At 43.1% G+C, this 25,027-nt stretch overlaps 1 protein-coding gene across 1 annotated transcript in view; it reads left to right on the forward strand.

The window, feature by feature from the left end:
- Window positions 1–25,027, forward strand: part of Spon1 (spondin 1, (f-spondin) extracellular matrix protein) — a 277,378-nt gene that overhangs the window by 110,377 nt on the left and 141,974 nt on the right. The window contains exons 4-5 of the mRNA NM_145584.2: window positions 2,803–2,876; window positions 10,398–10,520. Coding sequence (NP_663559.1) covers window positions 2,803–2,876; window positions 10,398–10,520 — 197 coding nt within the window. The remainder of the gene's footprint in view (window positions 1–2,802; window positions 2,877–10,397; window positions 10,521–25,027) is intronic.

Here is a 25,027-nt window from a genome sequence, read left to right on the forward strand (position 1 = left end):
CCCCCTCGTGCTCATATGTCTGAACCTTCAGCTAGGGTGCTGTATCGGGAGGTCATGGAACATCTTGGAGGTGGAACCTTATTCCACGATGGGCATGATGCCCTTCTTTGGTGGGCAGGCTTGAGGTTCATAGCGCTGCCTTGCTTCCTGACCTGTTGAGATGCAAGTATGTGGCTGTTGTGCTTCTGTCTCAACAGAGCCCTGCATCTCCAGGCCTTACCTGCCGTGATGCCTGCCATGATGAACTGTGTTCCCTCTGACTGGGAGCTGCACAGTCCGTTCTTCCGCTAAGTTGTTCTTTGTCAGGTACTTTGCCTAAGCAACAGGAGAAGAATCTGTCTCAGTTAGGCTTTCTATTGCCATGATAAAACACCATGACCAAAAGTAACTTGGGGAGGAAAGGATTTATTTCATCGTGTAGCTCAGGCTATCATGAAAGGAAGTCAGAGCCGGAACTTGAGGGCAGGAACTGATGCAGAGGCATAGAGAAATACTACTTACTGGCTTGCTTCTCATGGCTTTCTCAGTCTACCTGTTTGTATAGCCTGCAAGACCACCCGTCCAGGGGTAAGCTTCCCCCCTTCATCAATCAGGAAAATGCCCTATGAAGTTGTCCTACCGGCCAGTCCATTGGAGGCGTTTTCTCAATTTATGTTCCCTCTTCCAAAATGACTCCACTTGTGTCAAGTTGACATAAAACTAGCTAGCAGAAAAGCTAATAATATCCCTGTAGTCCAGTCATTCTCAAATATTTATTGAGAGAGAACTTTATTGAAATAAAGCTTGGTTTGCATGAGTCCTCTCTACCACATGACACACCAACCTATTGTCACACCTTGGCCCAAGTACTCTTTTGAAAGAACAGATCTGGTTATCTCAGTCCTGGGGCATGCTCCTCAAAGACATCTATCAAATTTTGAGTGAAAGGCCATTTCCCAGCAGGCCCTGGGTCACGTGGTGATGGCTACTTACCTCCCTACTCCCCTCACGTCATTTCCTTGACTTCCCACTTATGCATCCTCCAGCAAGCCCATGTCATCCCTGCCTCAATGATTTTGTAAACAATGTCCTCTCCTTTTCTTCTCTCTCCTGATTCCCCAGTTAGTGCCTGCTCTTCCAATATCAGCTGAGCTATTATTTCCCAGGGAAGCGTTTCCCAGCTTGGTCAGGTCTCCCTTCTGCACTCTGTAGATGTTTACATGGTAGCACTCAATCACCATTAGCTGTGGGTTTGATTATTTTTTGCTTCCCCTTCCTGTGATATGAACTTTGGGAATGAGCCGAGTAGCCCTCATCCCTATTGTTCATAATGGCCCCGGGTACCCTCCTCAGTGCCAGCCACTAAACATGCCCTCTGGCAATCAATTTGTTGAAAATGTGCCCGTAAATACTACAAGAAGACAAAAGGAAGGAGCCTTCCACTGAACCAGAACTGTGATTCTTAGACTGTTCCTAGGAGGTCTATGCTCCTGCAAGGGTCCCTCAGGCCCAGGGTGAGAGAGGCACCCTGACAAGTAAGAACAAGAGGCTTTGCTACTTGGTTTTGAGGTAGGGATGGCTATTACTCTTTTGGTCTGAGGGAACTTTCCCACTTAATGGTCCAGAGAATAGATAAAATGATCAAAGTCGTTTTGTGTAGACAGGAAGCATATTTCATTTACTTATTTCAACATCTTGTCTCTCTTGGGTGGGGAAAGACTGTAAAAGACATCTGTAAAGCTGGCCTGAGTTGTACTCTTTTGTGCAAGACTGGATGTAGCATAGACATTTCTTTGGAAAGTCATCTTGGCCTTTGCCCAGACCATTGGGGAAATTGTCTCTACTCAGCACAGATCCCCACAGAGAACGTGGGCCAGTTCCTAGGTCTGGAATCATGGCCGTCAGACCGTTGTTCAGTGCGGTCAGCTCTAATGGAGTCAGGGATGCCTTTATCTGTTAAATAGGGTGAATCGAAGTGAAAATTACCTTTTGATTGAGTAGCATTGCTGAAGAAAATCAATAGAAATGGCTCGAGATTTATCGGCACCAGCTCAATTTTAAGTGTTGTAGACTCTTAAATTGCTGGAACACTGGGTTTCAGGATCCATCCTTCTCCAGGCCAATGGAAAATAAACAGAGAATGAGTTAAGGGAGAAACTGCATTTCTGTTCTGTCACAAAGGAAAGAGGAAATATGTGCTGACCAAAGCTAAGTCATTTGCAACCTCAAACTATGCTTTCTAAATTCTAAGAGCCCACGTTTGACGTGTTCAAGGGAGAAAGACCGCAGCTGACGCGGTCTTTGTTCAGAGTGTAGGAGACGGTTTTGTCTAGACTTTCAGGAATGATATAGAATGACATTTTTAGAACAAATAAAAAAAATAGTTTTAGATTCCTCTTTTCCCTTCAGGAGAAGGATTTGACATGCTTCTGAAATCTGAATGTGGTGGGTCTATAAACAGCCTCCATCATTTACTAGGAAGAGGATGGGAAAATGAGCCATTGAGAAAAGATGCTGAAAATGTCCTTGGTTTACTTTCTTACTTTAATAGCAGTGCCATCAATAGTAATCCAGCACCTAATGGGGAGGGAATGGTTTATAGGCACGTGCTAGGCTGCTGACATACATTGCCTGGCAGTTCTCAGGGTGACATCATGGGGCAGGTATTGCTTGTCTGCTTATGAATGAAGAGACAGAAGCACACAGAGCTTGGGAAACAGCACACAGAGCCACCGAACATGGGCTTCTAAGCAAGGATTGTGTTTGACTGTCCCTCTAAACCTGCCCATCTCACCACTGTGTTGATGTCTTCTTTCCCCACAGGGCCAGCATTGTACAGAAACGCATAATTTATTTTCAAGACGAGGGCTCCCTGACCAAGAAGCTGTGTGAACAGGGTAAGAACATGCAGACGGGGGAGGGAGAGGTGAGGGAGGGCTCTTTCAGGTTAAGCTGGCTGCAGAAATTCAGGCAACAGGGCTTTCTGAATTCCCCTGGGCCCTGCCTCCTCACGTAGCTCTGATTTTTAATCTGGCTGTGTGCTATGGATAATTGGATCCGCCTTAAGCTCTAATTACTCGGCTTGATTCCCTGGGTAGGAGATAATGTACCTTATATTGGTGCTGTCTTCTTATTTTTGTGAAACAGTGATTATTCTGAAGAGGTTCCTTGGAATAATTCACAGGACTTAATTAAGGAATGCACAGTTGTGTACCTTTAAAAAGCCTATGGTGGCTCTCTGGAATAACCACCCTCAGAACTTGCATGGCACCTGAATAATATGGAGCTTTTCTCCCAAAAAAAGACCAGTAGCAGACAGGAGTGTCATGGGTTGGAGGGTAGGGGGACACTAACCTTGTGATTTTACCACTTCCAAGTCTGGTCCTCAGACTGCAAGTTCATAAACACCCTTTACTTAGAGTGAAATATTCTAATAGATGTCCTTTTTCTGGTGCTAGGGATCATATCTGGTGCCTTGTGCATGCTAACTAAGCACTTTAGCTCTGAGCTACCCCTGAGCCTGGGATTGGAGCATCCTAATAAAGTAGACCGTGTGTTTACAGATGGGGCCTGGGCTCAGATTATGCCTAGCTTAGATCTGCTTCTGTTGTGCAGCCTGCCCTTCCACCCCCACACCATGTGATTTAATAACGTACAATAAGCCAAGGAAATGGCTCCGTGAGTAAAGTTCTTACCATGCAACTTTGAGGGCTTGAGTTCAGAGCCCCAGACTTCACATAAAGCTGGACATGGTGCTTCAGCCCTGCAATCCCATCATTCATCTGTAACATATGAGATGGAAGCAGAGGTGGCAATTCCTGGGTGCTCCCAGCGCAGCTAGCCTGACATCTACAGGTTGAAAACAACAAGAGAACCTGTTCCCAACAAGATCAAATGTAAGGACTGACACCTGAGATTGTCCTCTGAGCCCCATAGAAGTGCAAAGGCATACTTGCATTCACAGACTCCAACCCAGACAAGCACACACATCATACACGCAAGATTGAATGTGGATGCATGTGTGTGTGTGTGTGTGTGTGTGTGTGTGTGTGTGTGTGTTTGTATGTGTGTGTGTGTGTACGTGCATGGTAGCTATTGCTGTCTATGTTCAAATGCTTGTTCATTAATTTGTTGTGAAAAAATAAGACTTTAAACATCGGAACTGGTTTAGAAGTTATTAGGTAACCCAATGAAAATGGAAAATGCTCTATAATTATACAGCTTAGCTATCTCATTTCTATTCATTTTTGCAGAATTTTTATTTGCCTTTCCAGCAATTAGCCTTTTCAGAAGGAATAATCCTCTCCAACTATAGCAAACCATAAACTACTAAGAAAGGTTGGAGAGAGGTCTACTGGGGAAATAATAATTGCTAATAATTTTGAGTGTTTGCTATATGACAGGCACTATTCTAAACACCTTCTATTGCTTAATTATGCAATCTATACTGTAGCCCTGTATGCTAAAGCCTATTGGATCAGCCATAGTGCAGATGAAAAGCCTGAGGTAGAGAGAGTTCAAATAGCTATTTACAGTCAGCAGCGGAGGGTAGGGATTGACACTAGGAGTCCATGCTTTGAGCCACTGCTCCCTGTCAATGCTGAATCCTCTATGGCCAGTACTTTGCAGCCCTGTCTATGTCAGAGCCATGCACTGTCTTCTTGTAAAAAGGCTAGAGTCAAATGTTAAGTAGAGTTTTATGGAGATAGTCGGATGCTTGGCATCAGGGTGGGAGTTCTGGACTCTCTGGCCAAGACCCTTTCTAACTTCTTGGTGTGCATCTCTACGCATGGGATGAGGTCTTCTCTCTAAGCCATTTAGCAGATAAATGGTTCTGTTAGCTTTTTTCCAAACAAGGAACATCTCACTCTTTAGGCTCTTATTTCTTTTTAAAAATAAATAAATAAATAAATAAATAACCACACTGTTGCTCTCTTTAGACACATCAGAAGAGGGCGTCACATCCCATTATAGATGGTTGTGAGCCACCATGTGGTTGCTGGGAATTGAACTGAGGACCTCTGGAAGAGTAGTCAGTGCTCTTAACCTCTAAGCCATCTCTCCAGCCCCTAGGCTCTTGTTTCTTAAATAACAATCTCATCCCTTACCCTCTTTCTTTCTTATACTCGGTTCCCATGAGCTGGACTCAAGGTTGTTCTGACTCACACATAGGTTACATCTTAATCTTCCCCTGTAGGTATCTAGGCTCATCATTCACTGAGGTGTGGTTCTATTAGGTGGACTGGCAGAAGCCAGGCTTATTTCCAGAATCTGAAAGTTCTTAGGAGACACTTCACAGACAGCCCCAGCCCCATGGCTGACAAGAATCTTTGGCGCCTTAGTGCTGATCTTAGGAAGCCTTGTCTAAGCTGTGTATGTGCTAACCTCCAGGGGGCACAGCAATAATGAAATAGTATGATGTGTCTCTAGTTGCTTCTCTCAGGCTGAACTCTTAGGAAAATGGGTGATCACACAATCTATACAAAGACTCCTTCCAACTTGATGGACTGAAAAGGCCCAGCAAGTCCTCATTCGTCTGTGTGCTTATAGATGATCCCTGGAATCAGCAGACCCATGAGAAAATTAACATCAAAATGATCACATTAAGAAAACCATTTAAACCTAAGCAGAGCAGAGGGATTTTTTTAATGTATTTAATCACTTAGCAAACGCCAGCTTTTCATCAAAATCTCTATGTGCCTTGCTTTCTTGTTGAATCAAATCAAATCTGTTAAGAAAAGAAATAGTGGAACTTGGAACTATCATTTATTGCCCCAATTATGACCATTCCTCCATAGGTGATGAAATATAGCCACAAGAATAAAAAGCAGTGAGCAATAATGTGTGTGTGTGTGTGCGTGTGCGAGTGTGGGTGTGCACATCTGTATGTGTAAATATGAACATTGTTCCATGTACTTATAAGATCAAAAGAAACCTTGGATGTCAGTCTTTACCTTCAACCTTGTTTGAAATGGGTTCTCTTTGGTTTTTGTTTGTTTGTTTGGTTGGTTGGTTTTGTTTTGTTTTGTTTTAACTGTGTATGCCAGGCTATGTAGCCTAGGAGCTCCTAGGAAATTCTCTTGTCTTCACTTCCCATCTCTGTTTAGATGTGCAATGACAAGTTTGTGCTATATGCCTGACTATTTTACCTGGGTCCCAGAGATTCAAACTCTGGTCCCCAAGCTTGCATGGTAAGCACCTTTACCCCCTGATCCATCTCTCCAGCCTCTGATTTTTAAAAGCAACATAAATATGAAATCACTTGCAATTAAAAAAATAGAGAAATATCACTTATTCCAAAAGGTGATCTGTGACAGGTAAAAGGTCACACACTTAGACACCGTGTCACAACCAGAAGGGAAATGGCAGAGGAGGATGGGAGGAGGGAAAATCAGAGAAGAGAGGAGAATATAAGCAGAAGATGGAAAATGAGAAGAAAGTGAGAGAGGAAGAAGAGAGCTGAGGAGCTGGCTTGGCCAGGAAAGCCCTTGTCTTGTGAGCATGGGAACCCAAGTACAACCTGAAGCCCCAGAGGACACACAAAGGCTGGCTGTGATGGACTGCACTTGTGAGCCCAGCAGTGGAGAGGTGAAGGCAGATGGGTCATGAAGCTCACCTCTCAGCCAGCCTGCCCAGCCTGTTTGGCAAGTTACAGGCTAGTTAGAGACCATGTCTCAGAAACAAGATATAGTGGGGCTAGAGAGATGGCTCAGGACTTAAGAACATAGACTGCTCTTGCAGAGGACCCAAGTCCAGTTCCCAGCACCTATGTGGGCATCCCAGAACCACCTGTTACCCCAGTTAACAGGATCTACCACCCTCTTCTCACCACCATGGGCACATGCACTCACATGCAAATCCCACATTATGGACACACACATATATGCAGAATTTTAACTTTTAAATTTTTTTAAAGTTAAAAAACAAGATGGATGGCCACTGAGAAATGAGAGCTAAGATTGTCCTCTGGCCTCCACACATGGGAGCACACTTCTTCACTGGCACCTACACACATGCACACACACACACACACATGCTTGAACATGTGTGAACACACACATGTATACATAAAAAGAGAGAAGGAAAATGGGGATGAGGAGGGAGAGGAGACCTGAGAATCTCAGGAGGAAATTTCAAAAGCCAACAAATTCAAGATAGAAATGAGGAGAAAGATGCGTTGTAATAGGACCCGTTTGGGAAGGTGAGGCAAAAGGATTGTGAGTTCAAGACTAGCCTGGGCTATACAGTGAAACTCAGTTTTAAAAAAGAAAACTGGTACTGGGTGTGCTCAGTGATACAGCAGTGGCCTAAAACATACAAGGGTGTGGATTTGATCCCCAATACTGCACAAAATAAATGAGAATAAAGCATGGGTGTGGTAACCCCCACCTTTAATTCAAGTCAGGAAATAGAGGCAGGCAGATCTCTGACCAGCCTCAACTATATACTAAGTTAAAAGACAGCCCTGTCTCAAAAAAGTGTGTGTGTGTGTGTGTGTGTGTGTGTGTGTGTGTGTCTGTGTCTGTGTGTCTGTGTCTGTGTGTCTGTGTAAGAAATGAAAGAAAGGGAAACTGAGGCCACACTCCAGGACGAGGTTATCCGGTGTAGCAGCCCAGCTATTGCACTATGGGAATATGTTGGTGCTTGCCAACACTGCCTTTTGAAAGCCTGCTTTGTTAGCAAAAGCCTGTTCTTAATAGGAAACAGTTCCCTTTTCAAACCTAGACATTTAATTTTTACATGGAAGCTTACTCTCCAAAGGCTGCTATATATTTATTTCTGTAAAGGCCTTCACAGTATCTTTAACTTTGCTGCTACCTAAATCTAAAAGCCCTTTTGATAAAGTAAAGCTCCCAATTGCTCTTATTTTGGGTCTTCCGGACACTGTTGCTGCCTCATTTAACAGCACCTGGTCTTTACGATCGAAATCCCAGCTTGTATCTCTCAGATCCAAAGCCTCTTTTCAAAGCTAATTTAGATTTTTTTTAAAAAAACAATGCAGCTCATCACAGGACTGCAAAAGGACCAGATATCCTGGTTCAAGCTACCTATCCTAAAATGTACTAGGTAAGGGTGGCCTTATTATCCAAGTGGCTTGCCCAGGAATCAAGTCCAGGTTCTGTGCACAGGTGTTAGCGGGCAGCTTGCTCCCGGGCACAGACTAGTCCCTGCCAGTGATTCCTGCTTCTGGTGGCTGCAGCCTTCTCTGTTGAGCTTCTTTAGAAATCTCTGAAATCTGTAGAGAGGGCTTTGTTTTGTTTATGTACCTTTCTTCGTTTGGGAAAAGCAAAATAGAAACACTTCTTTTTCACTAGGTATCATTTATGCAGACCTATCTAGAATGAGTCTTTCCAGAAGTGATTGAATTCAGAGTGAGGTCATAGGCTCTGGACCAAAAACAGACCTGGGTCCCACCTCTGCCTGCATGGCTTCACTAACCTGCTACTACATTCAGAAGTAAACCTGATCAAGTCACTCACCCAGCTTCTTCCTTTAACGATCTGCAAAAGAGGGATGTCTTAGTTACTTTACTGTTGCTGTAATAAAATACTCTGGCAGAAACAACACAAAGAACAAAGGGTTTATTTTAGTCTTCACTACAGGGGCATACAATCCACCATAGCAGTGAAGACAGGGTGGCGGGAGCACGGGACTGGCTTGTCAGAAATGCATCTACAAAGAGGGCACAGGAAATGACGTTGGGCTACGTAGCCTCAAGGCCCACCCCCCCAATGACCTACTTCCTCCAACAAAGATTCCTGGACCTTCCCAAACAGTGTCATCAGCTGGGACCAAGTATTGGAACACATGAGCCCATGGAGGATATTTCACATTTAAACCTCCAGGGATAGCCAGAGCACTTCCGAGGGCAGTGTATACGGAATGAAAGCAGTACACACAAAGACTTAGTCCGTCTCTGTACTGTCTCATGTTCTGTCTCCATGCCCAAACTCAATCTCCACATCATCGATTTTGCATGTTCAAGCCCAGCAAGCTCAGCAAATTCCTAAAGAGATTGAAAAATGCTGTTTCTGACATGCAAAATGGTTTTCATCCCCTTGGTTGCCGCTCTTTTGTACAATATTTAAGAAAAAATGTCCAACTTGCAAAAATGGAAGATTGATGTTAACACAGCTGGGAAAGAGAGCTACAGAAAACGCAGTTGCAGTAAGTGGCGTCGGTAGGCATTGTCCCCTCTGAGAGGCAGCCGAGCAGCCCGAGAGCACTAAGGCAGTTAGAGCTTTGGGTTTAACAATCAGAAATGCTGAATTTATTCATGTAATCTCTCTTTCCCTACTTATCAGCTACTCACAGCTAAAAATGGGGGTGGAGAGGGAATCTTAAATTTTTCCTAGCTGCTTCTACACTCAGAAGGAAACTTGAACTTGTGAACACATTTGCAAAAGCCCCCTGCCTCCCCGACTTCCAGTACAGTCTTTGAAAGCATGGCAAGAGATGACGCGGCTGCATAAAAATTCCCTCCTCTTAATTTCCAGCTCCTACTTCTGTGACTCTCAACCTGTGGGATGAGACCCCATTGAGCATCAAACGACCCTGTCATAGGGGTCATATATCAGATATCCTGCATATCAAATATTTACATTATAATTCATAACAGTAGCAAAACTACAGTTAAAGTAGCAGTGAAAATAATGTTGTGGTTGAGGGTTACCACAACATGAGGAACTGCATCAAAGTATTGCAGAGTTAGGAAGGCTGAGGACCGCTCTACTTGCTCTCATTGACCTACTTTAAAGCCACCTCTGTCTCTGCTCTGGTCCAGCATTTTGAGCCCTCACAAGTACTTCTTGGAAAATCTAGTAGAGAGATGCTACAGTGGAAGAGATGGGGAGGAAGCCAGGATAGCAAAAGAACAGTTCCGTAAGGGCTGGAGAGGCAGCTCAGTGGTTTAAAGCATTTGCTGCTCTTGCAGATGACCCTGGCTTGGTTCCCAGCACCTACATCAGGTGTCTCACAGCCATCTGTAACTCCAGCTCCAGAGAATCTGACACCCTCCTCTGGTGTTCTCAGGCACCTGCAAAACACATGGCATTCCCTCACACAATCAAACATGCGCGTGTGCGTGCACACACACACACTTCAAAATGAAAAGAATAACTGAGTAAAAGTTAGCATTGATTTCCCAAAGTCGTCTCACCCTAGAGATTCTGTACTCTTGGTTCCATAGAACACCTCAGACTGGAGAATAAGAACTTTGAGGTTTTTTGTTTGCAAGCTATATATTCATAGTTGAGAAATATAAAATCCATAGTAATCCCAGTGCTGGCCTTGAGCCTTACAAATCAATGCAACTGTATTGCATCTTCTTTATACAGGGATCAAGGATAAGACAAGCTGCTGCAAGGCTGTCTTTTATGAGGTCCCCATCTGCTTTCTAACTTGACTTCCCGTTCCAGATCCCACACTTGATGGGGTGACGGACAGACCCATCTTAGACTGCTGCGCCTGTGGAACTGCCAAGTACAGACTCACGTTTTATGGGAACTGGTCCGAGAAGACTCATCCGAAGGATTACCCTCGTGAGTACAGCAGCTACTTTACGGGTCAGGGGAAGCACATTGCTAATGCTTGATCTGATCATGGGATCCATTAGCTGAGCTGTGTCAGGCCTGCTTTGTGGAACTTGCACCCTAAGAAAGCAAATTCATGGACACACACAGGCATACTCCTGGTATGCTTTTAGAGTCTTTGAATGGCATTGTTCTGACAGTTTCATCTGTGCTTCTTTTATCTTCAAGCCAAGCATTTTGCAGCCTCTGCCCTCCTAAAACAGCTGTACCCACGTTACAGAACAGACTGTTATGAGAGATGACTGCCCAAGGGGTTCTCTTGACTCCACGGACAGTGTAGCAGTTACTCAGTACCCTAACCATAGTAACTCAGTACCCACAACCATAGTGTCAGTCATCATCCAATACACAATATCCCCTCTGGATCCAGATGTCACTGTCTAATGCCACATGACCCCAGACTTCAAAGAAGATGATCTCAGCCTACAGGAGTTGCCAGGAAGCCCAAAGTCACTATGTGAGGAGAGTATCCTAAAATAGGGCACTCTCCAACTCTTTTTAGTCAGACAGTTATCTCAACAAATTTGTAATGAGCAGACATTCTCCTAAGCCCTTAAAAATATGACAGTGAGCAGGAGAAAAGATTTGGTGCAGGATCCCATGCTGTTTAGGGACTGCAGGGAGATAGACAGTAGTCGAATCATCACATGGAATTTGTTGCTGTGAGTGGTGAGCTGACCCACACAATATTAAGCATGTTTGCTGATGACGTACCCTTGAATTGGAAAATAGCTGGCTTTGTGGATAAACTCCTTGAAGATCAGAGAGAAGTCACCATTTGTCCAGAGTCAAATGTGCGATGTCCTGCCTTTGCTTTATGTTTCCTTTAAGACCTTGGGGGTGGGGGGCATTTTCTGCAGCCTTGGGAGGCAGGGTGGCTGTGGGTGGCACTGGGCATATTATGTCTGTGGATGGTCTGTTTTGTTCTTAGGAGTTTATTTCACTCTGAAGTTACCACAGCTGGGAAGAACCACAGAAATAGGAGAGGAGATTAAAAAGAGGGATTGGGGCCAGGTCTCCAAAGGCAAGGGGGAAAAGGGTACATGATACGGACTTAAGTAGACCCGGGGAATATCAGAACCTCCCTTGGTGCCCAAAAAGCCCACCCAAAGGGGACTCCAGTGGGGACTCCAGTGGGGACTGCTAGTATTCCTGACCAGATCAAGAGGCTTATTATTTAATTTAACTCCCATAAAGTTGAAATTTAGGAACTTAAGAGCCTCTGGCTAAGGCATTCCTCAGACTCTGGGATTCAGCCTGATCTAGTCTCAGCTGCATGAGAGACCCTTGTGAACAAACTTAGCCTCTCTACCCAGGAGGGGGTCCTTAGAACTGGAATGCTAGAAAAAAAATGTCCTACAGTGTCCCCACTAACAGAAGAGGTAAATGGCTGGGCCCTTGCTCATCCTTTGTAGTCCTAAGGAGTTTTCTCATTTCTGTTTGGTCACTGTTATCTCCCAGAATTTAGGTGGTCAGGGCATGGTACCAAATCATTGTCTCTGGGCCTCTGGGGCAAACCACATGCAAACCTACAGAGAGCTTCTGTGGTGCTGTTGAGAGCTTAATAAATACAGAAGATGTGTGTTCCTGATTCCTGGGATTGCCCCCATTGTCAGGCATCACATCACAGAGCCAGGATGTGGCCTAATTTTTCTGTTGAAAGACTTTCATCTTCAAACACAGAATAGCCTTTACCACATTGTGTTGGGATTATTTCTTCTAGAAGTTTCTTCCCACAAATTGGAAACTCCTTTGGGATAAAAACCATAACCCTGGGATAAAAGCTATGATCTGCTCATCTTTGAGTCTTTGTCCCTGCCCATGCCTGATACTCTCCTGAAGATTAGGTGGTGACAGCAGACCATACCTGCTACCATCTGGGAGGCAGGTATCTAGCTAACACTGAGTCAAGATGCCCAGTACTTATCAGGGACAGCACCAGACTGTCCTTGCAGGGCAAAAACGGGTGAATTTGGATGCTTGAAGGACTGGGCCACTGGCAAGGACACAGGCAATGGCAGAGATGGCTTCTACTAATATAAGCTGCAGGGATAATTCTGTCATGATAACCAGCTCCGTTGTCAGCCCAGAGAAGCTTCCTGACAACAAACTGTGGAGTGCCAAGTCCCTTGTCTCTTTTTAATTAGTCATCCAAAATGTCACTTTGCAAGCAGGGATCTTGGGACAGAGGCTCTCGGCCTCTTCAGTCTCTGCATCCTTTTAATATGTTTAAGAATCACCGAGAGCATCAATATGCTTATGTTAAATCTCTCAGTGTTTCCCTTAGCTGAGAAAACTTATTAATTATTAGTTTTAAGTAACATAGCAATAATGAATACATTTCGTGTTCAATAAGTTTGTCACATGCTAACAAAAAAACATATATTTTATGAAAGTGACTGTATTAGCCAAAGAAAGTAGTTGTGAAAAGGGTGTCATTGCCACCTGGACTGACACTCACTTTTGTTTCTGCATTCAATCTAGTGATTTACATCTTTGATAGAAGTACATAAAGACAATTCTAGCCCTCATGCATGTGTAAGTAGGAAAAAAGAGTGTTTGGGGGCATTGGAGAGATTGTTCAGTAGTTAAGGGTAATTGCTCTTCTCACCAAGGCCCTGAGTTTGATTCCATACACCCACTCACAGCAATTTCTAACTCAGAGGATCTGCCATCTTCTGCTGGCCTCTGCCGGCACCTTCACACATGTGCTATACATACAAATAAACAGGCATATGCACAGAAATAAAATAATGTTTTAAAGAGTGTTATCATAATCTTTCCGGGTACTTACAGAAATTCTCTGGTACTATACCACAAACTACTTCAAAGTCTACAAATAGCAGAATTTTCTTAAGTCCAGTTACAATGCAGAATATGCAATTGTGCCAATAAATTTGTATTCTGTGACCAAAATTCACTGCTTACCTTCTTCTTTGGATGGAGATTTTACAAACACATGATTGTGTAGCCCTGATGCCGACCATATGAAAAATACTGGCTTATTGAGAGTCACAGATCATCCAAATGCCAAGAGTTCACATTAAACAGTATCAAACTCATATCTGTTCCCAGAGGACAGAGCCCATCAGGAAAGTGATGGATAACTTGGAAGCTATCAAGTTCACAGTAATGGCTACAAATTTCCCAAAATTCTGAGTTTTGCTTGAAAACTCAGATTTTATTATCGGCAACAGATACTGTCAGTTGTTTTCCTTGAAGTGACAGACTGACTTCATTTTTTGAGAAAAATGTCTGCCAGATTCCCAAGTCTGAATAACTGTAATTTGCCTGTCATGCGTTCTTTCAAGTAAAAATGATGGTTTATGGATGTGCAGTGTGGCTAGTGTGCCTTGCACCTCAGGGAATCACTAAGCGTGTTCACTGAGGACAATCAGAGTGCTCCAGCCCATAGAGTGGAGTGCTCCAGTCCATCAGAGAGCTCCAGTCCATAGAGCAGAGTGCTCCAGTCCATCAGAGTGCTCCAGTCAATAGAGCAGAGCTGCTTTACAGTTTTTATTGCTTTTTACATTCTGAAATTAGTCGCTCTGAATAGCAAGGTGTGGATTTATCAGTCGAAACTTCAAATGACTCATTGTTTTTTTTCTGTTGCGTGAAGAACACTCATGCAAAATCGAGCCTTTTGTTGTCTGCTGTGAATGTGTGGCCCAGAGGAAGACATCAGCCACTACTACAGGCCAAGGCCATTGCCTTGACCCATCTTCACTGCCAGTGTCAATACACTACAGCCAGCAAATGATGTCTTCACGTTGTTATGAAATAGTTTCAGTCTCTCAGATTCTCTGAAAGGATCTCAGAGCTCCCAGGAGTCTGTGGGTCACATTTTGGTAACCTCTGCAGTGGGGTAAGAAAACAAACTTGGGTGTTCAACCCTCAGTTGAAGTAAAGTAAAAGGTGAGTAACTTACCTTTGAGGAGTCACAAGGACTGCTACATGGGGGACTGAATAGTACCATGCCCAGTCAGTCGCCACGCACAGTCAGTCAGCCACCCTGCATCTTCAGACATCATAAACTGTGTCTGCAGGTGTCTCTTTTCAACCATTGTACAAAGTGCTTTGTTCCCAATGCTGCTTCTGGGGCTCTCTCCTTGGGAGAAGTCTGCATTCCTCTCTCTTGGGAAGGGTTAGATATGGTGAAACAGAGGCCAGTGGAGAATGGACCAAATAGCTTCAGGCATTCCTCCTCTGGTACTATCAAAATCTCTGCTAGACATCTGGAAACTGTGGAATTCTTCCCAAAATTCTTCCCCTCTCAGTGAAGAAGCTCTTGAGATACATTTTAAGGTTAGACCATGTAAGTTTTGCCTCCCAATTCTGGAAGCGAAAAGGTCTTGACACATAAGAAAGTAGCATTACACAATCAGATGGCCAGAGAAGATATGAACCAAAATCAAAGCTTGGACCAGATAATTCTCCGTTTCCTTCCCTTGGGGTCTGTTATGAAGCAGTCAATAGTTGGAGAATGTCTGAACCAAAACCAAGGCTGAGATCCAAGAGGTTTCCTTTTGCCTTCCCTTGGGGGCTGTCATGAGGGGAATCACTCCTCTGTCCTCCGCAGTCAAATTAAACATCAAATTCACAAAGCATCATCCAACGTGAAGTCCATTGATACTAAATTCTATGCTATTCCACCTACTGTTCTGCAGACAGCCAGACTTAGAAGCCAGAGAGAGCGTTCCAGGTATGTTGCGCTTGAATGCATTGCTGAAACCTACTTCAAGCTCCATGGTGTCTGTCCTAGGCATTGCTAGACTGCCACTCCCAACTGTGGGGACCATGGGCGGTACTGCTTCCCAGGAACAAGGTGGCCAGGCCCATAAGGATGTCTTGAGGGCCAGACACGTGCCCAGTCTTCATGGAGCTTCATAAGATGCTAAACATCTACTATCACTAGCTCTCATAGGAATCTGGGTTCTTGACAAATGCTTTCATCCTGTAGACAGCTTGTCATCTCCTAATGACTTCCTCCACTTTGGACATAACATCATTTAATACTATTTGACAAGTAAATATTGAAGAATATTTTCCTATATCCAGTTTTTAATTTGATGACACATTGGCTAAAATATTAATATGGCCAATGGGAAATACATCCTATATATTTGAAGTTAATTTTGCAATGACATTCAGCCATCTTCTCCATTGGGTCACTTGCTTTAAAAAATAAAAAATGTTCATGGGACCTGGAGAGATGGCTCAATGGTTAAGAGTACTGTCTGTTCTTCCAGAGGACCTAGGTTAATGCCAGCACACACTCAGTAGTTCACAACTATCAGTAATTTCAGTTCTAGGGCACCGGGCACCCTCATGCATACATGCAGGCAAAACACCAATGCACATAAAATAAAAATACATATTATTTCCAATCCCATAAGAATTACCAAACTAGTGCTAACTTGATGACTTAATATTTTATCCTTTTGTTCATCTAGTTATATGCAAAGTTTCTACATCACATTTAACTCACTGAATTCTAGTTTTATGATTAATTTTCTCTCATAGTTACAAGTTCCAACCTTGTCTTACTTTAGACAAGTCATCTTACTCTTCTTCTATCAGCTACTAAGGTGATGTCAGGACTCCTGAAAACAGAGAAAGCACTGGAATTAAAAACCACATGTAAATAATATAATAATAATCCACCAGGACTGCCTTCAACTTCTTCATATCTCCATGCAGGAACAAGTAGTTTCTGGGTTTTGATTCTCTTTAATCTGATGTTAATCTCAAATTAACTAGTTGTGTACCCCCGTGTCTATTAGAAACTGATAGTTGGTAGATGGAGAGACCCATAGCCAGACATTAGGTTGATCTTGGCAGACTCCAAGGAGGAGTAGGAGGAAGGATTGTAGGTGCCAGAGGGGTCAAGGACACCATGAGAGCATTGCATCATGGCATTGTTACTCTCTTCTACAGAATCAACTAAGCAGGGCTCATAGGGGCTCAGAGGCTGAGGTGATAATCAGGGAGCCTGTATGGGTCTGACCTAGGGCCTTTACAGATATGTTGTGATTGTTTACCTCGGTGTTCTTGTGGGACTCCTGACAGTGGGAGCAGGGGGCTGGCTCTGACTCTCTTGCCTGCTCTTAGGACCCTTTTCCTCCTACTGGGTTGCCTCATCCAGCCTTGATAGAGGCTTTGGCCTAGTCTTGTGTCTTGTTCTGCCATGTTTGGTTGATATCCCTGAGAGACCTGCTCTTTTCTGTCTGAGGGGAGATGGAGGAGCAGCGAATCTGGGGCAGAGGGCAGATGGGGTGGGGGTGGGGGAGGTAGGGACTGGGAGGATGGAGGAAGGGGAGCTCCTGGTCAGTATGTATTGTATGAGAGAAAAATAAAGAAAAAAGAAAAAAGGTGATTGTTGGAAAGAGTCACCCACACACACTTAGTGATTTTCCCATAAATTCTTCTCCAATTTCCTCATCGGTTGTTGGCATAAATGAGTTCTTTTGTGTCTAGTTTTAGACTTTTTCTTCTTTCCTTAACAATCACTCATTTTGCACAGGTTTTCACCGTCCTTATCAGACAACCATGGTAGAGGGGAGATCCTCCCCCTTTATTTCCTGACGAATCTGGATTGCTTTTATCTAATAAGCTTTGTTAGCGACTTAAATAATGGCATTGCTATCTCTCTTCTAATTTGCATACATCTGCTTTTATGCATCCTATTATCTTCTGTGCCATTTGGATGGCCCTTTTGTGATGTTGATAAATTTCCATATTGTTTACTTTGTACACTGGCTTCCCTCCTTTCTGTATTTTTGTATTTATTAATTATTAATATACACGAGGCTGTGAATTTTCCTCTTAGTTGATCCCTGAGCCCTTCCCAGAGGTCTTGCCATAGACCTCTTATGTTCACTATTCCCTTGGTAAAATGCTTTTGTGCACTCTACCTTCTGGACATAACTATTAATTAGTGGAGTATTTTAAAATTTCAGAGAGGTTGGAGGGGTTTTATTTTTTATTTGTATTTTCGTTCTTGGTTTTGTTTCTTTACTTTGTTTTGATCAGCGAGTGCACAGCATCATTGGTCCATGTCAGGCCCCACCCCTAATCAGTGCACAGCATCACTGGTCCATGTCAGCCCACACCCCTACTCAGTGCACAACATCACTGGTCCATGTCAGCACCCCCCCCCCTGCCCAGTGCACAACATCACTGGTCCATGTCAAGCCCAACCCCTGCTCAATGCATAGCATCACTGCTCCTTGTCAGCCCCTACCCCTGCTCAATGCATAGCATCACTGCTCCATGTCACGCCCCTCTCACACTATTTGCTTTTGATCTCACTCCACATAAGCCACCATTATTGTGATTAGCCATACTAATTTTTTTCTTTTCATTTTTATGTGTCCTCATTATCCTTTCTGTTCCTTTTTAAATTTTATACTTTTTTTCTATTACCCAGTTATATCTTCTTCTGGTTGAAAAGTTATATGAGCGATGTACTGTGGCACAGGCGTGTGATCCTAGCACTTAGGAGGTGTGTGAGGAACATGAGGGTCCAAAGTCTGCATCAGCCACAAAGCAAATCCGAGGTCAGGCTGGGCTGCCTGGGACTCTGTCTCAAAACAATAACAACCAAAAGCGATCTGACTCCCTTACAGTAACATCACAAATGTGTTGATATCACGACACCCTGGAACTTTTGCATACCTCATATTCCTTAGCTCTCTGCCACCTTTCTACCCACACATATACTTTATATTGATTGATCTCTAGAATTTTATTTCCTGATCACCATAATTTCTTTTTTCAGTCTTTAGACTTTGTGTGTCTAAACCACCATAAACTTTTCTAAAGCCTTGGTCTCCCCTTGCCCTTTGTACTTCTCCCTCGGGTACTTTCTGCAAGAACATTCTCTAACTCTTTTTGCAAGGCAAGTCTTGATGCTCTGCATGCCTGGAAATATCTTCTTATGTTCTCACACTTCAGTGACATAGGACTGACTATGAGGCTGAGGTTCGAAAGCCTTTTCTTTTCTACTGTTAAGCACTGTGCCCATACATCCCACCATCTAGAGAGTCCATGGCAACTTGCTTCTTGCTTCTTGCTAAGTGATCTGCACTTTCCCTCTGCATTTCAAGTTTTTCTTCTGTTTGTCTGTCTGTATATCTGCCTGCCTGCTTGCCTGCCTGTCTGTCTGTCTGTCTCTTTGATGTTTCCTCTTCATCTTCCTATGAATACCACTGGGTTTTAAGTTTCAAAGACTAGTTCCCTGCTTATCAAGTCCTTTCCACATGAGATCTTGCTCTTGCCTCTTTCTTTAATCCTAAGAAGTGGTTGTTGTCAAACATTTCATCTCTTATTTTCTCTCTGAGCCTCTGCCCTAGTTAGCTTTAACTGTCGACTTGACACTGCCTAGAGTCAGTCATCTGTTTGAGAAGGGAAGACAGTCTCAGCTTTTGCATGGGAGGGGTAGGCAGACACGTGTCTGGATCTCTAGTCTTACGTACTTTGGTGTGTGCTCCCCAAAGAAGGCATTCTTATACGAAATTGCTGCACACTGAGTACTAACACTGATAAAGCACTGCCATCTAGTCTAGACACTTTGTTTAACTTACATTAATCGTGCCTCTCCTGTCTTCTTCATGGACACCACATAATATCTTACAATACAAGCAACATGGGAAAATTAAAATGTTCTAGAAACTGTGTTTAAAAAGTAAAGGGAAGCCATAAAATTATTATTTTTTAAATTTTATTATTATTTATTTTTGTTTTGTTTTGTTTTTCGAGACAGGTTTCTCTGTATCACCCTGGCTGTCCTGGAACTCACTCTGTAGACCAAGCTGGCCTCGAACTCAGAAATTTGCCTGCCTCTGCCTCCCAAGTGCTGGGATTAAAGGCGTGTGGCACCACGCCCGGCTAAAATTAATGTTTTAGAGTCATTTTATTTTGCATGTATATGTGTTTTGCCTGTATGTTTATATGTGCACCACATGCATGCCTAGTGCACATGGGGTCCAGAAGAGGGCCTCAGATCCCCCTGGAAATGGAGTTGCAAGCCACTGTGTGCACCCTGGAAATTGAACTTGAGTCCTTAACTGCTCAGCCACCTCTCCATCTCCAATAAAATTAAATTTAATGTTCTATTTTATTGAAGCCAGTATCCCAAATCATGTCATGCTAACACAAAATTGGCCTGAAAATTCATTACGGACATATTTTGCATATTTTTTGTGGCATCTAAGATCTGGTACCTGTTTTGCATTCAGATTTGCCATACTTTAATCACACGGTAGTCATGTGTAAATATCAGCTACCGTATTGAACAGAACAGCTCTGTAGCAAAGAAAAGAGAAATCTTCACCCAGAATCTAAGCCAGTTATTTTATAGGGCAATTATTTGTCATGCATCTTTCATTGGCCTCAATGTGGAACACTTCCTCAGGCTGTCTTGATGTTACTGCCATGAACAGTGTTGAAGAGCACCCAGAGGTAGTATATAGACTGTCAGTTTAGGGTCATTGCTGTTTCCCCCTGATTGGACTGAAGTTGTGCATCTTCAGAAAGGATTCCACGGCCTTTATGAATGTGTGTGCTAATAGCTCGTTTGTGTTTGGTTCCTTTTCTCTACTTTTGTGTGTTTGCCTTTAGTTCTCCTTTGAAAGATTTATTGCCTTATCTATTTATTTTATGTATGTCTGTGGTCCTTGCGAGTTTATGAGTACCATATGCATGCAGGACCCTCAGAAGCCAGAGGGCATCTGATCCCTGGAAACTGGAGTTGGCTGCTTTGCGTGAGTGCTGAGAACCAGACCTGAGTCCTCTAACAGAGCAGTGGGTGCTTCTGACTGCCGAACTCTCTCCAGCCTCCCTCTACTTGTTTCTGTTTGGGATTATTAATATCTGACCCGTCCAGCAGGTCCAGTTATTCAAGGGTCTCGAGGGGACCTTCTCCTAAGAACCAAATGGGTAGAGGGAGAAACGAGAACCAAGTGCAATGAACGACACACGGAAGTATTCTGATTAGCATCAAGGTCTCACTGTATTGAGCAAGGCTCAAGGCTTAAATGCACAAGCAAAGGAGGAAGTACTTCTCAGCAGGAGGGGTGGGGCAGCGGAAATTTTTGGCGACTACACGGGGAAGCAGGAACTTGGTGGTATCAAGGTACATCTTGTGGTCAGGACTTAGGGCTGGAACAATCCAGCCTTGTGGTTGTTCTTGGAGCAGTGCATCAGTGGCCCGCTTTTGACCCCCTTTTCTTCTCAGGGGGAGAGGCCCAATTCAGAGATCAGGACAATTGTGTTGTCTTAATAGCTCCCAACAAATATCTTTCCTCTGGCTTTAAGGATATGCAATGTGCTTATGTAGAATTGTTGGCCTATCTGCTGCTACAAAGCTGTGTCATGCCCTGCTTGCATCTTGACCGCTAGCTGCCCGTGCCTGGGATCCAGTTTCTCTACAGAATCCCTGTGTTCTCTGCTGATGTATCTGTTATGCCTTGTATCTGCATGCTAGACAAGGGGAGATGTTGGGTGATATCTGCTCTGGAGTGTTTAAGGAAAGAGAACAAGATGAAGCCAGGAAGGGGAGGCCCAGGCTGCCCGTGACTGTTGTGAAAGCCTTCTGTGCATCCATGCTGCAGACTGTGATCTCCCTAGTACCTCGGGGTCTCTAGTGATTCCTTGGATCTTGCATTTTTCTCAGTTTTCGACCTTTCCCAGGACATAATCTAGAGAACAAGGGGGCTATGTTAATTCCTCACCTCCTTAAGGAGCCTGCAATAAAACATTAGCCTAAGCACTCTAATTTCAAGCAACCTCTGCCTTCTCTGCTGTATCACAGTATGTTTAGTTAGGTTTTAAACCTCTATCACTTCCTCTTCATTATGCTATTCTGATAGTGAGGGCATTAATACCTTGTTCTATTATTGTATACATATTGATCTCTGTGTTTTTTACCATGTTTTACTTTCTATTTATTGCAGTGTTTTGTAGGCCCTGTAGATGAAATATCACAGTGTTCTCATTAGCTCTAGCCTTTGCTTGACTAACAGATTATCTTGTTTTAATAACATGTGCCTTAAAGTGGATCTCGCCTACACTCTTGCTTGGTTTCTCTTTCCTCTGACATATCTTGATTAACTTTATAGTAATTTCAGACTTTTGAAGGTTTTAAGATCTCCTAGGAAATTATTGAGTTTGCCCTATTGGAAGCAGTTGTCTTCTGTTCGGTTCTGTTTTGTTTTGTCTCCCAAATTCTTTGCATTTACAATAACCCAGTCTCCCCCAGGTTCTGCTCGGCAAGTCCCAGATGATTAGTTTAGACTTTCTTTGGTATTACTCCATATGATACTATTTGACTGGCTTGGGTTTTGCATATGTTTAATTTTCATTGGCACTCATTTTCTTCCCTCTTCAATTAACTGTTGATTTATAAGAAATGGGCTGTGGAATGTAGCCTTGGCGCAAGACACTGGGTTCAACCCTTAGCTCTGCAAATATTAATTAATCAATCAATTAATTAATTAATTAATTAATACTAAGTAGAGGACTGGAGAAATGGCTCAGCAGTTAAGAGCACTTGCTGCTCTCAAAGAGGATGTGTGCTTAGTTCCCAGCCTCCAACATGGTAATTACAACCATCCAAAACTTAGTGCCAGGGAATCTGATGCCCTCTTCTGGCTTTCACAGGTACTGCATGCACCTGGTTCACATAACATTCATGCATGCAGGAAATAAAATAAGTATATAATAGAAAAAATAAATCATAAAAAATAAAAAGAGCAAGGATTTCCTTTCTGTTTTTTCTATATACCCTCTGCTCATTAGAGCAGTGTCTTTGCTTCACTTTATGGGAAAGTTTTAAGGTTAATTTTCATAGCTCTTCCCATTTCCAATTTACACTGATTTCATTTGGTGCTTAGTTTGTTTATTTCACTCTGCTTTTATCCTGACAGTTCTTAGCTGGAAAGTCCGTTTCCAAACAATAGTTCTGTTATTAGTTTTAATTATTTATGTATGTCATCAATAAATACTTATTAATTCAGGATTTCTTGCAGTCTTTTAGAACATTATCTTTCCTCTTTTAAGAACTCCTATTTTCAGAGGAAAATAGTAAGCCAGTGCTTGTTCATTAGTGAGTGATTTTATTTCTCACATCTGAACATTTGTAAAAATATTTTCACTTGGAAAATAACTGGATTAAAAACCCAAATCCTTTTTTTATTAAAACTTTATTATAAAGAACTTGCAAATAAAAATAACATCACACTGCAAAATTAACCAGGCTCAGAGTCTATATGTCTCCATGAACTTCTGTACAGTTAGTAGAGCCATTCTGAAGCTGCAAAGCTTCACACTGGATTTTACGTTTTCACCATTACATCTATTTTTACGCACGTACCCTCTAACAACAACAGAAATCCCTGACGGAGTTGGAACTAGAAAAAGAATTAGCCTTGGGTGTCCATTACAGCATTTACTGCATGCTTTGTATGTGGTTTTTCCATCTCAGTGAAGAAACCTGTTCTTCATTCACTCATGACCAGATTCCTACAAGGAGTCTGCAGCTTTGCTCCTTGTTCGATGTGTGTTTTTCATTTGCAGCCGAAGTGTTTCATGATTTGTTTTTATCTGAGCTATGTTAATTGAATCTGAAGGTTCAGCTCATACCTCCATCTATTTTATTAACATGGATATTTTTCTTCTAGTTGGTCTTTTATTTTTATTTCTCTGTCTTTTGTCCTTTGCTCTTACCCCATTAATTCCACAAGTAGATGCAATGCATTTGTTCTGTGTGAACAGTGTGCTTAGTGGGTGCTTTCTCTTGCTTTAAGAATCTGCTTCTCCCAGAACACTCCATCCTCCATTTCTGTCCTCTCATTTCTTCATACTCTGCACAGTTTGGCTATTTCATTTTCTCTCTGCTCAGTTTCTGATGGCACTCAATCATGTATCTGACCTTACCCTTGCTTACAGCTTGCTACCCACTGCCCCTTCCTCCCATAAGGATCTCTTCAGAAGTGGGCATAATATCTTTCTTATACATTTCTTATACCACTGTAAGTTTTCCTAAAGCTGTTTTGATTGTTGTTTCATTCTGCGGTTTATTGATTTTTCCCTCCTACACCTACCCTCCTCTGTACGGGTTCTCCGTGTGCCTTCTTCCTCTCACACTGCCAAAAGCTCCTGGTCGTTCCTTGTTCTTGGCCACTCACTCTTCCTTCACCTCTTCTTGATGATACGGTGTCTTAGCTGCTTTTCTCTCACACAGCCCTGGCAAGCATCCCTCTCAGTTTGCAGGTTCTCTTCTGCTTTGGGGTTGGAAGCACAAAGAAACACTTGCAGTTTATCCCTAGCCACAGGTAAATTCAGAATGAAGGAACAGAAAAGGAGACGAAAGATAAAATACCATGACAGACAACTTATAAAAGGGTGGGTTTATTTGACCTTACAGTTCCAGAAACTAAGAGTTACCATGGCAGGGAAGCGTGACAGCACAGGGAAGCGTGACAGCAAGCAGCAGGCATGACAGCTGGAGCAGAAGCTGGGGGCTCCATCTTGAACTATAAGAAGGAAGCAGAGAACATGAACTGGGAATGACATGTGGCTTTGAAACCCCAATGCCCACTCTTGATGACACATTTCCTCCAACAAGGCCACACTTCCTAAACTTACCCAAACAGCACCACCAACTGCGGACCAAGTGTTCAAGCACCTGAGCCCATGGGAGGCTCTCATTTAAACCACATCTGAGGATTACTTCTAAACCTCTGCTTCCAGCTATTTTATTGGCGTTTGATTGGGTCTTGGATTTGGTAAGGCTGCAGCCTCTTTCCTTCCTGCATCCTCTTCCTAGAAGCTCAAACATGGACTTTATTTATTTATTTATTTATTTATTTATTTAGTACATCCTTTCTTAAGATGTACCTATCTGGGACTAACCATCCAAAATTCTGTCTTGTGTGAAGTAATTTTGTCTCTCAAGGATGAGCCCCATTACCACTGGAAGGAGTAAGTTAACTTGTTGATACTCTCTTGCTATTCATTCCTGCTGCCTGGCAGTTTCCAGAACTCGGGATCACTGTAGCTCATTCCTGTAGCTTAAACCTGTTCTCAGTGATATGAGTGTGGGTAGGGGAGACATAGAGCTCATTGCCAGTCACAAGTCCACGGGCATATAAGTCTAACACTACCAATCTCCCTAATGGGGGAAAGTATGGGGTTGACTCAAGGCTAGCCCCAACCCAACAGTTTTCTCTATTTTCTTCAAGCTTGTTTGCTAATCTCTAAGATGTGATTTCAAGAAATGTAGGTATTAATAAAAAAGACTTAGGTGGGTGTGGTGGCGCATGCCTTTAATCCCAGTACCAGGCCAACCTGGTCTATATAGTGAGTTCCAGGCCAGCCAGGGCTGCATAGTGAAACCTTGTGTTTAAAAAGAAAAGAAGGGGGTGGGCAAAGGCTGATTTAGTCTTTCCTTCTGC

Source organism: Mus musculus, chromosome 7, assembly GCF_000001635.26.
Source record: "Mus musculus strain C57BL/6J chromosome 7, GRCm38.p6 C57BL/6J".
In the NCBI taxonomy this organism is placed as follows: domain Eukaryota; kingdom Metazoa; phylum Chordata; class Mammalia; order Rodentia; family Muridae; genus Mus; species Mus musculus.